The sequence below is a fragment of the Symphalangus syndactylus genome, chromosome 21 (genome assembly GCF_028878055.3).
Source record: "Symphalangus syndactylus isolate Jambi chromosome 21, NHGRI_mSymSyn1-v2.1_pri, whole genome shotgun sequence".
Lineage (NCBI taxonomy): Eukaryota > Metazoa > Chordata > Mammalia > Primates > Hylobatidae > Symphalangus > Symphalangus syndactylus.
Genome location: NC_072443.2, coordinates 18670860 through 18683444, shown reverse-complemented (window position 1 = coordinate 18683444; position 12585 = coordinate 18670860). Strand labels below are relative to the sequence as shown.

The 12585-nt window shown below is 37.8% G+C and overlaps 1 protein-coding gene and 1 long non-coding RNA gene across 10 annotated transcripts in view; one reads left to right on the top strand and one right to left on the bottom strand.

Moving 5' to 3' along the window:
- Positions 1–1880, top strand: part of LOC129471704 (uncharacterized) — a 39538-nt gene extending 37658 nt beyond the window's left edge. For all 4 annotated transcript variants that reach the window (XR_010118612.1, XR_010118611.1, XR_008653689.2 and 1 more), the window contains 2 exons: positions 1286–1392; positions 1829–1880. This is a non-coding gene — a long non-coding RNA (uncharacterized lncRNA). The remainder of the gene's footprint in view (positions 1–1285; positions 1393–1828) is intronic.
- The window catches only part of NSUN3 (NOP2/Sun RNA methyltransferase 3), a 126872-nt gene that overhangs the window by 50893 nt on the left and 63394 nt on the right, over positions 1–12585 (bottom strand). For 3 of the 6 annotated variants that reach the window (XM_063630555.1, XM_063630556.1, XM_055260661.2), the window contains one exon: positions 310–5884. The exons of 2 other annotated variants lie outside the window; for them this stretch is intronic. In XM_063630555.1, coding sequence (XP_063486625.1) covers positions 5605–5884 — 280 coding nt within the window. In that variant the 3' untranslated portion in view covers positions 310–5604. Of the gene's footprint in view, positions 1–309; positions 5885–12585 lie in introns of those variants that run through there. One more of the 6 variants, XM_055260663.2, reaches the window with a different exon arrangement.

Here is a 12585-nt window from a genome sequence, read left to right as displayed (position 1 = left end):
GTATTCCAGATGAGTTGCATTCATCTATGCAGATTATCTGATGCTTATCTCCCAGGCATAAAGTCTTCTTGGATAAGGGTCTATTAGATTTGTGATTATTTGGTCACGTAGCCAGGTGTGCAGGTAGCTATTATTTTCTACCCACCCACATTATATGAAAGAATATTTTTCACAATACTGCTAAGGGAGTAATATGAAATCTGAGTATAAGGTTATAGGAATATACATAATAAGATAAAGAACTGCAGGACACCTTGATTTCCAACCACAGATAATATCTGATGCTTAAAAAAAATTCAGTACAAACCATTTAAATGCATTACATTTATTCAGTCTATTTCTGAAAGTAGTGGCTGTTCAGCGTGTGGATGGCAGAGAGAAGTTAATGTGTTGGTAAGCAACCTAAATTTTTATAAAGCTATTTTGAAAGTAACTCAATGTCACAGAAAGTAATATCAATTACTCTTTGCTTTACAATTGACACTGCAAGTCTGCTCCAAATTTCCACTCTTCAGCTCAGCATCTGCAAAGAAAAGGAAGGCAGAGAATACCCTCCACTGGAGATTTCTGGGTATCAAAATCACAAGACACACTTCTTTAGAATACGGCCTGAAATAGTTCAAAGGTTGTTGTTTTTTCCCCAAGTATTGATTAATCCTTTCATCCCCTGGGAATAGGACATTACACAAAAGGAGGAAACTGAACAATGGAAAATAGGGGTAAAGTCAGTTAATAATCTTGAGGGTTCAAATAACCTACACTCTGTGAGACAGCATAGTATTGGGAAAAGAGCCTGGACCTTGGAGCCAGTTTTGATCGTGGCTCTACCCTTTAACTATGAAATATTAAGTTTAATGATTTATAACTAGCCGAAGAGAAGGTGAGGGAAAACATGCATCCTTTTTTACAAATAATAATACATGAGGCCGAGCACAATGGCTCACACCTATAATCCCAATACTTTGGGAGGCTGAAATGGGAGGATCGCTTGAGGCCAGGGGTTTGAAACCAGCCTGGTGAGGTCACATCTCTACAATAAAATGACAATAATAATAATAATAATTTAAAAATTAGCCAGGCATGGTATTGTGGGCCTGCAGTCCAGGCTACTTAGGAGGCTGAGGCAAAAAGATAACTTGAGCCCAGGAAGTCAAGGCTGCAGTGAGCCATGATGACACCACTGCACTCTAGCTGGGTTCGGGGCAGTGGGAGGAACTAAATTACATTTGATACAAAGTGAAAAAAAAAGGGGTTAAATGAAAATGAAACTTTGCTGGCTTTGCAGGAGTGGCCTGGCACCTGACCAGGAAAGGTTAAAAAAAGGTCAAACGAGCCTCCCATTGCGTGGCCAAGAAGTGGTTTCTGGAGAAATGGGTTTGGAGGATTTATCTGGTAAGTTCAGCTGTGGCCAAACTGAAAGCTTGTGAGCTGTACCCCTGACAACCAGAGTGTGGAAGCCCCAGAGGCCGAAATCCCTCGGAACATTCACGTTCTCCCCTGGGATGGGGGTGGGGAGGCCATGCAGAAAGACATGTTCTGAGAAACCAGTGTTCTAAGAAAATAACATGTTACAAGACCATGTTTTTTCTAGTTTCAGAACATTTTACATAACTCATAAAACAGTGCTTGTATAAAAATTCACACACAGTTGCTAGACAGCATACAATTTCCAAAAATGTTCTGGGTTTTTGTTATATTCAGTTTTCTAAGGATGCACTCCAATCAATGGAAAAATGCAGACATTATGCAGGATTTCATTATCTTTGGTAAAACTATTCTCATTATTTTGTCTCTTCACAGTATTAACTCTGATATCCACTTTGTGCAGGGTCTGCTATTACTAGGATGTCAGAAAAATGTTAAAGCTGGATCTACGAGAGGCAGGTATTTCCAAACAGCAGTAATAGCTCCTTGGCCCCCACCCCCACTTCATGTATCTATACAGTCTATCTATACATTGGCTGTACCCTTTACTTACCAGTGTAGCCTTGGCAAACTACAAACAGAACTGAGCTTTGGTTTTCTCATTCACAAAAGGGGGTTATAATACTTATTCCTGAGTTTGTTTTAAACATCAATAAAGACAACATATACAGTGGGCGTGGTGGCTCACGCCTGTAATCCCAGCACTTGGGAGGCTGAGGTAGGTGGATCACAGGGTCAGGAGTTCAAGACCAACCTGGCCAAGATGGTGAAACCCCATCTCTACTAAAAACACACAAAAAATTAGCCAGTCATGGTGGTGGGTGCCTGTAATCTCAGTTACTTGGGAGGCTGAGGCAGAAAACTGCTTGAACCCGGGAGGCAGAGGTTGCAGTGAGCTGAGATCACACCACTGCACTCCATCCAGCCTGGGCGACAGAGCAAGACTCCATCTCAAAAAAAAAAAAAAAAAATACATAATTTATAGAATATTCAATGCTCAAATATTATCTATTTCATTATAATTATGGTTTATCTTCTCATTAAAAAAATAATTTCAACTATTTAGATTCAGGGGATACATGAACAGGTGTGTTACATGGGTATACTGGATGATGCTGAGGTTTGGGGTACAGATAATCCCGTCACCCAAGTAGTGAGTGCAGTACCCAATAGGTAGTTTTTCAGCCTACATACCGCTCCTTCCCTCCCCACTCTAGTAGTCACCAGTGTCTACTGTTCCTTTATGTCCACGTGTACTCAATGTTTAGTGAGAATATGTATTAATATTTAGTTTTCTGTTCCTGAATTTGCTTAGGATAAAAGCATCCAGCTGCATCCATGTTGTTGCAAAAGACATGATTTCATTTTTTTATCACTGTGTAATATTACACGAGGTGTATGTACCACATTTCCTTTATTCAATCCACTGTTGATGGGCGGTTAGGTTGATTCCATATCTTTACTATTGTGAATATTACTGTGATGAACACACAAGCGTTTATGTCTTTTTTTGTAGGACAATTTATTTTCCTGTGGGTATATACCCACTAATGGGATTGATAGGTCAAATGACAATTCTGTTATAAAGTTCTTTGAGAAATCTCCAAACTGCTTTCCATAGAGGCTGAAGTAATTTACATTTCCACCAACAGTGTATAAGCAGTTCCTTTTCTCCACAGCCTCACCAGCATCTGTTATTTTTTATTTTATTGACTTTTTAATAATAGCCATTCTGACTGGTGTAAAATATCATCTCAGTGTGGTTTTGATTTGCATTTCTCTGATGATTAGTGATGAAGAGCACTTTTTCATATGTTTGTTGGCCATCTGAATGTCTTCTTTTGACAAATGTCTGTTCATGTCCTTTGCCCAGTTTTTAATAGGGTTATTTGTTTTTTGCTTGCTGATTTAAGTTCCTTATAGATTCTGGATATTAAACCTTTGGCAGATGCATAATTTGCAAATATTTCTCCCATCCTGTAAGTTGTCTGCTACTCTGTTGATAGTTTAGTTTGCTGTGCAGAAGCTCTTCAGTTTAATTAGGTCCCACTTGTCAATTTTTGGTTTTGGGGCAATTGCTTTTAATAATAAAATTATATATATATACACACACAGAAACACACATGCATGCATTTTTCAGTAATCACAGGAAAGTAAATTCAATAGCACACCAAGTATTCAGATTAAGTTTCATCGCATTATACTGGGAAAATAACAACATTTAACAAAGTACAGTGTGCAGATTTACTCTGTGATTAACCTACACAAAAGAAACCTATTTTTAAAACTTATAGTGTCTGAAGATAAAAAAAAAACTAATAATGATAACTTAAAAAAGAAAACATCTTTTCCACCATCATTATTCTTCTGTATTTACCCAATACACTTGATTTGGTCCAAGAGTTCTAGCGTTACTTTATATTTAATTATTATTATTATTTTTTGCTACGGAGTTTCACTCTTGTCGCCCAGGCTGGAGTGCAATGGCGAGATCTTGGCTCACTGCAACCTCTGCCTCCTGGGTTCAAGTGATTCTCTTGCCTCAGCCTCCTAAGTAGCTGGGATTGCAGGTGCCAGCCACCATGCCTGGCTAATTTTTTTGCATTTTTAGTAGAGTCAGGGTTTTACCATGTTGGGCAGGCTAGTCTCGAACTTCTGACCTCAGGAGATCCCCCTGCCTCAGCCTGACAAAGTGCTGGGATTACAGGTGTAAGCCACCGTGCTTGGACTTTAGCTTTACATTAAACATATCAGTTGGACATAAAGGAAAACAAATGATTAACAGACAACAGACTGAAGGTACAGAAAAAAAAAAATTCTTCCTGAGACTTCCTGATGACATAAACCCGGTTACATATGCTTACAAAACAAAAAAATTAATAAGCAAATAGTCTCTAGTTTAAAGGCACAGAACATAATGAACAATTCAAAAGTATTCAGCTTTAGCAGAATTTTGTATTTCTATAATCAGATAAAGTTGTTTTTTTTAAAAAAAGGCTAATTTCCAAAGAGATGCTATCTTTTGAAATGTGCTGCATAATTTTTCTTAATAGTTGGAAAAATAGGTTTGGACTCTTACTGAAGTAATTTCTGGAGAAAATGTGTGATGCTAACTGAAGCTAAAACCCTAAGTACATATAAAGAAATGTACACAGTATTCCCAGGATTTATGTAAACATGGAGAGCCACTTAGTAAATGGCACTGGGTTCTAGTAATCACATAGTCCACTCTCATTAGGCATCTCCGTCTTGTGCATTAATATGTGGCATCATATTTTCAGAGAACATTTTATAACAAAGTGAAATAAAAAGCCCCTCCAGATTGTGAATGTGAGATAATCAGATTCTGTAGTGCTCATTATGACTGCAATTATGTAACAAAACTCTCCAAATATAGTTCAGTGATTGCAGTTATTAATCATTCCGGTTTTGTCTCAAGTACTTGCTTTATAGCCTGCTGGATAGACTCCATAATTCTATAAGCTGAATGTCGAAAGTCAAACATGTGCATGTGAATCTGCTGTTCTAAAGGCTTTTCAATATAATTTACCCTTTCAATTTGTATTTGCGAATGCAAAAAAAGTGGGGGAAATAAAGCTGGTGTCAATAGAGTCACTGACCTTTGCAGTAAACATAAGATAGTCTTTAACAGAAAACAACGTTGCAAATAAAAAAACTATTTTGCTAGAACTAGAAATAGTGCTGCTTAAAAAGTTAGTGTCAGAATACCAATCAGTTCTGAGACAATCAGTTACAAAAGTGGGGGGGAAAAAACCTTGAACAAACCTGTACATTTGATAAGGGGGAAAATGGTCAGAGTGCTGGCAAATGTGAACTTTTGAAGGTTCAAAGCACTATCATAGATAGAATACAGATCTAAATATGTTATGCATAAAACCACGTATTCTGATTAATTTAACTATAAAATGCCAAGCAAAGACAGCAGATTTACAATATAGAACAAACACCATCTGCACCACCTTAAATCATTGTTACAGATATATTTCTAGGAAAAAAATACACCTGAACAATTCTCAAGCTTAGATTCTAAGATGCTAAAGTATTAACTAAATAGGATTCCAAACAGACCCAGAGAAAGTTACTGCATAATTATTTAAATATTAACATGTACTGAGTTCAGAAATATAATCACACATAAACACAGTTTACAAATTCATGTCACCATTTTCCTGTGCTCCATGATTTCTTCAATTTGGCTACATACATTGGGCCCCAGGCTTTGCCCTTATCTGGAATCACTAAGAGCCCACATTCCTGGCCAGTGGGAGCAAATGTGAAGTCGTGGGAGCAAGTCCTTGCTATTCCTTTAATGTCCATAGGCATGATGTTACTGTGGGAGTTTAAAATTTCACTGATCACATCTTGATTTTCTGCCTTGGAAAGTGTGCATGTAGAGTATACAAGTAACCCTCCAGGTCGTAAGGCCTTAATTGCAGAGCTGTGTGCAATCAGAAAAATGCAAAAGATTAGTTACGTATATTAAAAAGAAACCAGGGGGTCTGACAGCAAAGATTATACACTTAAAACTAACCTTACTCTGACTTAGACTGCAATTACTTTGGATGTTTTCTAGTCTTTTTTTTTTTTTTTTTTTTTTTGAGACAGAGTCTAACTTTGTCACCCAGGCTGGAGTGCAGTGGTGCAATCTCGGCTCACTGCAATGACTGCCTCCCAAGTTCAAGTAATTCCCCTGCCTCAGCCTCCCGAGTAGCTGGGATTACAGGTGGCCACCACCATGCCCAGCTAATTTTTGTATTTTTAGTAGAGACAGGGTTTCACCAAGTTGGTCAGGCTGGTCTTGAACTCCTGATCTCAAGTGATCGCCTGCTTTAGCCTCCCAAAGTGTTGGGATTGCAGGCGTGAGCCACTGTGCCCAACCTCTGATCTTACACCTATTTCTTTTTAACTTATCCCTGGAAGACTTGGAAAATGATAATCAGACCAATCAACATGGAAAAGATAGAGTAGGTTAGACTGGTTGATTGTTATTCAAAAACTAGGAAAATGGGGGTAGAGAACAGAATAATGAGTTTGTCTTTAAATTGATGGGAGTAAAAATAAAAACAAAGCATACATATGAAAGCATACGTATGAAGTCATCGATACCATACTTCCAATATTGCAATTTGGGCAACCAGGTAAAAAGTTGGAAGGTTTTTATCTAAGAAAATTGAATAAACTATTCGTGAAGACTTCTAAGGCAGCCACTATGGGTTTTAGACCCCAAATCAAAGATCTCTGCATTCTACCACGAAGAGAGCCTCCAGAGTAACAGTCAGCTCTTCAGAAAGTTATATCACCAGATAAAAGGTCTGATCCTTAAAATATACCTCTAGTACTTTTATTGTCTCATTATTAAATAAAAATGTATAACCAAGGATTGCTAGATAATTAAGGATCAGAAATGCTTAAGCAGTATGTAAGAGAAAGAACAAAATAAACAATAATGACACAGGAAGAAACAGAAAATTCAGGGAACAAAAGAGAAATATGATCTATTAAATGCAGACAGATCAGCAAAGATACAATATCCATAACAGAATGCCATGAAAAAGGATCAAGAAGAGAGTTCTTAGAAACTAAATATATGGTCACCAAAATAAAGAATATTCTGCAGAAGTATTTGGAAGTTATGGTTGAAGAAATCTCTCCACAAAAAGTAGAACAGTAATAGACTGACTGAAAATGAGACAAGGTGGATCAATTACATAGGTTCAAAATCCAATTAATAGGAGTACTAGAAAGATAAGACATTCATCATTATTTATTGAGCCTCTATTATATGTTGAGCATTGTTCTAGGTGGTAAGTACATCTCAACAGACAGAACAACAATAAAAAAACTTTCACCTCATGAAGCTTACATTCTAGCTGGGGGAGATAGAATATAACAAATTAAATATGTTTTGAATTAAACTATGTCCCTGCAAAATTCCTTTGTTGAAGTCCTAACCCATAGTGCCTTAGAAGGTGACTGTATTTACAGACAGGGTCTATAAAGAAGTAATTAAGTTAAAAGTAGTTCATTAAAGTGGGCCCTAATGGAATATGACTGGGCTCCTTCAAGAAGAGGACATTTGGTCACAGAATTACAGGGGAGGACCATATAAAGAAGACTGAGGGAGAAGACAGCTATCTACCAGCCATGAAGAAGGACCTCAGATGAAACAAATCTTGCTGACGCCTTCGTCTCAAACTTCTGGCATCCAAAACTGTGATAAAATAAACTTCTAGGCTAGGTGCGGTGGCTCACGCCTGTAATCCTAGCACTTTGGGAGACTGAGGCAGATGGATCACCTGAGGTCAGGAGTTCGAGATCAGCCTGGACAACATGGTGAAACCAGCCAGGTGTGGTGGCGGATGCCTGTAATCCCAGCTACTTGGGACAATGAGGTAGGAGAATCACTTGAACCCAGGAGGCAGAGGTTACAGTGAGCCAAGATCGCATCACTTCACTCCAGCGTGGGTGAAACAGTGAGACTCCATCTCAAAAAAAAAAAAAAAAAAAAGAAATAAAATAAAATAATAAAATGGAAAATAAACTCCTATTGTTTAAGCCACACAGTCTGTGGTATTTTGTTATGGCAACTCTAGCAAACTAATATAAATATATACACACATACATGAACATACACATATACAAAGATAAACATATATACATATACACATATACATACACACATATATGTTCAGGTTTGCACATATTTTTTATTTAGTATGCAATTTAGTGATAGATAACTATGAAGAAAATAAAAGCAGGATAAAAGGATTAGGAGTGCTTGGATGAGAGGGATTATAATTTTAAATGGGACAGTTAGAACAGGTTGCCATTTCAGAAAGTGACATTTGAACAAAGTTCTGAGGAGGTAAGGGAGTGAGCCAAGCAGATATCTGAGAGAAGAGCATTCCATACCAAAGGAATAGCCAGTGAAAAGACCTTGAGGCATGTTCAAGGAAAGAGGAGGTCAGTGTGGCTGGAGCAAGGTGAGCCAGGGGTGGTAATCTGAGATGAGATGACAGAGTTAAGAGGAGGGGGTGGAGAGGGTCTTGATGAAAACTATCAAAACTTCACCTTTATATATTTCATCATTGTTAAATTTTTGAACTTCAAGAACAAAGAGAAGGTGTTTAATGCCTCCAAAGAGAAAAACAGGTCACCTATTAAGAGCCCAGGAATCAGACTGGTATCGGTGGAGAAATACATTCCAAACCCTAGGAAAAAGCAATTTAAAGTGAATCCTATTTGCAGCCAACTCATAAAATAAATATGTAGCAAGAATACAGAAACTTGCAGATATCTGATGACTCCGAAATTTTAATTCTAGCAAAATGAGGAAATAAAGCAAGAAAGAGGAGAAATGTAATTCAGAAAAGAGTGGATGCAACATAGAAGAGCAGTGAAAGGAGTGAAGCCTCAGAGTGAGAGCTGCGTGGGAGGCCTGGAAGGCAACTACTGCAGTCTGGAAAAAGAGGGAGCTCTCCAGAAGGAAGGGAGAAGGGAGAGAAGAAAAAAAGATAAAATGACTGAAAACTGAGAAAAACTTGAAGATTTGGTATACATAATTGGGAGGGAAAGGGAGAGATCAACTTGTCTCATCTATCTGATTCTAGAAAAAATGTTTCAGTGGTATTCTGCTTATGAGATCGAACCAAGAGAGAAGGAATTTTAATTCTAACATATTATTCCATTATGCAGTGGACAATATTTATAGAATTAAACAACATGCACCACTTACGGGTCTTCAATGTTCAGAATTACTCCAAAGACCAATCTTAGCATTGTTACAGAATAGATTTTAACGTCTCAGAAATAATATGATCAACCTTGACAACATGCAAGTACAGCTGTAAGATACTGGGAAGTAGAAGGGAGGGAGAAATGGAAGGCAGGGTGGGCGTGTAAGTGTTCTTATTTTATAAAAGGAAAAGCCAAAAGATACTTGCCTCTAATTATTTTTTAAAAGAATAAAGATAAATAAAGAAAAAAAGACAATAAAGGTGTGATGTGTATTTAAGAGAACTTTCCCCCACTAATAGAATAAGAAATGTACTAAGTTTCAGAGCCGACAGGGAGAAACTGAGTACAGTGTGAGATTGCAGGGTGCAGGGTAGTGTGATGAGGGAAGGGTGGTGTAAGTGACATAAATCCCTGTGATAGGGCAGTAGTTAATGTCTAATTTTTTGATAATTTTAGAAAATGAATAAACGTATTATTTAGAGATTTGGGGGTGACCTGAAGAATGAATTAGGAACCGAAATCATTAGAAGTAATTGCCTCTGAGGAGTAAGACTGGAGGAAGAGAGGAAGAGTCGCAGGGGAACAATCCTTTTCACTAGGAGCTCATCTGTAGTTTAATTTTTTACCCATCTGATTTATTTCTGTAATACAAATTAAAGGGGAGATTTGACAAAAGAATAAATACCAGAGCTTTTGCCATGGAGGTCACTTAAATTTTTTTTTTTTTTTTGGGGGGTGGATGAGTCTCGCTCTTGTTGCCATGGCTGGAGTGCAGTGGTGCGATCCTGGCTCACTGCAACCTCCACCTCTCCAGTTCAAGCGATTCTCCTGCCTTAGCCTCCTGAGTAGCTGGGATTACAGGCACCTGCCACCATGCCTGGCTAATTTTTGTACTTTTAGTAGAGATGGGGTTTCACCATGTTGGCCAGGCTGGTCTCAAACTCCTGACCTCAGGTGATCCGCCCACCTTGGCCTCCCAAAATGTTGGGACTACAGGCGTGAGCCACCATGCCTGGCCAGTTATATGTATTTTCAAAAAAATTTTGACTGTTAAGGGAGAACCTCTCTAGAAAAGGTATTCCCTGAGGTTCCAGATAACTAAAATTCTATGGTATCCAGGATTTCTATACATCTCATGTATTCATTTATTGATTAAAGAGATATTTTGGGGGTTCCTACCACTGAGGGTCTTCTCACATTTCAGTGCTTGTTGTTAGTCTCTAATGTTTCTTCTCCTCACTATTCACTGCCCTCTAAATATTCCCCACGGAAACAAAAAAGGCTCCTATCTAGATGCTGGAGATGTGAACTGCTAAGGGGATAATAAATATCCTGTGGTAGGAAGAATGAAAACCCCTCAAAGATGTCCACATCCTAATCCCCAGAACCTGTAAGCAAGCCATTTTACATGGGAAAACGCTATGTGCAGATGTGACTAAATTAAGGATCCTGCAATGGGGAGATTATCCTGGATTATCCGAGTGGGCCTGATGTAATCACAAAGGTCCTTTATCATTGAAAGAGGGAGGGAGAGAGTTGCTGAAGATGTGACTATGGAAGCCTGGGTTGAACTGACAGGATTGCTGGCCTAAGGCAAACAGCCCAGGTATGTGAGCTGCTTCTGAAGGCTGGAAAAGGTAAGCAAACAGATTTTCCCTCAGCACCTCCAGGAGGAACACATTTCTGCCAGCATCTTGATATTAGTCCCACAGGGCTCATTTTGGACTTCTGACCTCCAGAAGCGCAAAGGTAACAAATCTGTGCGATTTTAAGCCACTAAATTTGTGGTAAATTGTTACAGCAGCAACAGGAAACAACTAATATACATCTAATGATGGCGTTTTTGGTTTTCTCTTTTTTTGTTTTTACAGCAACACACTAAGGTAAAGGCCAATTTGCTAAGTAAAGTTGTAACTACATTCATTTTGGATCATTTTCTACTAACTATAGCAATAGGTATAAGACTTTCTTTAAAACTGTTAGATTATTAAAATGGTATAGCCACTATGGAAAACAATATGACAGGCCTCAGAAACTTAAAAATCAAGTTATTATGTGCTCCAGCAATTCCACTTCTGGGTATATTCCCAAAACAACTGAAAGCAGGGTCTTAAAGAGATATTTGTATCCATGTTCATGGTAGCATTATTCACAATGGCCAAAAGATAGAAGCAACCCAAGTGTCCACCAGTGGATTAACTGCCAAGCAAAATGTGTAGACAGATACATAGATATAATGAAATATTATTCAGCATTAAGAAGGAAGAAAACTCTGACAGATGCTATAACACGGGTTAACCCTGAGAACATTATGCTAAGTGAAATAAGCCAGTCACAAAAAAGAAATATCACATGATTCCACTTATATGAGGTATCTAGAATAGTCAAATTCATAGAGACAGAAAGTAGAATGGTGGTTGCCAGGAGCTAAGAAATGAAGGGAATGAAGAGTTAGTGCTTAATGGATATCGACTTTCAGTTTTGAAAGATGAAAAGAGTTCTGGAGATTGGTAGTACAACAATGTGACTGTACTTAACACTATTGAACTGTACACTTAAAAATGGTTAAGATAGCAAATTTTATGTTATGTATTTTTAAACAATTAAAAATAGAGAAATACACAATAAAAATGTTAGATTATTGTGGATATAGGCAATATTTGAATTCAGATATTTCCAACCTCCCATTAAAATGACTATTTTGGTCTTAGTTCCACAATTAGCAAAGCCAATGCTTAATCAAGTAAGTATGATTCTTTCTCATTAAAGCTGTACAAAAGTACATAGAAGCCTCATAATTTACAAACAATATGTTCCTGGCTTAATGCTAATTTAAATTAATTTCTATAATGTTGCCAATGTTGGCTGATTCTTCTGCTTAGCTTTCGACATTCATAATTTATCTTTCTAAAATTAGGTAGATATAACTTAACTGCCCACATTAATATCTAAATGAGAAAATTGTATGTGGTAACACAAAGCCTTTTTAAAACAAATTGGGTTAATCCCAAAACCATAAGGAAATGTTAGGGATTCCTGTCAAATGGTCTTACTGTTTTGCTACTGCTGCTTGTTGTTTAAAGATCATTTTAATCCTTTTGCTTTCAGTAGTTATGTATTTTAAAACTATCAGAAAGTTGTATTCAAAGATAAAGGAAGGAAGGCAATTTGTAAAAACTAACTCCCAGGGTTTATAGCTAAGATTTTTCTACTCTGAGAATTATCTTATGCTATAGATCAGGGGTCCCCAATCCCTGGGCCTACAGACCAGTACCAGTCTGTGACCTATTAGGAAGCCAGCTGCACAGCAGGAGGTGAGTGGTGGGTGAGCGGGCGTTACCACCTGAGCTCCGGAATCTAATTAACGCCTGATGATCTGAGGTGGAACAGTTTAACCCTGAA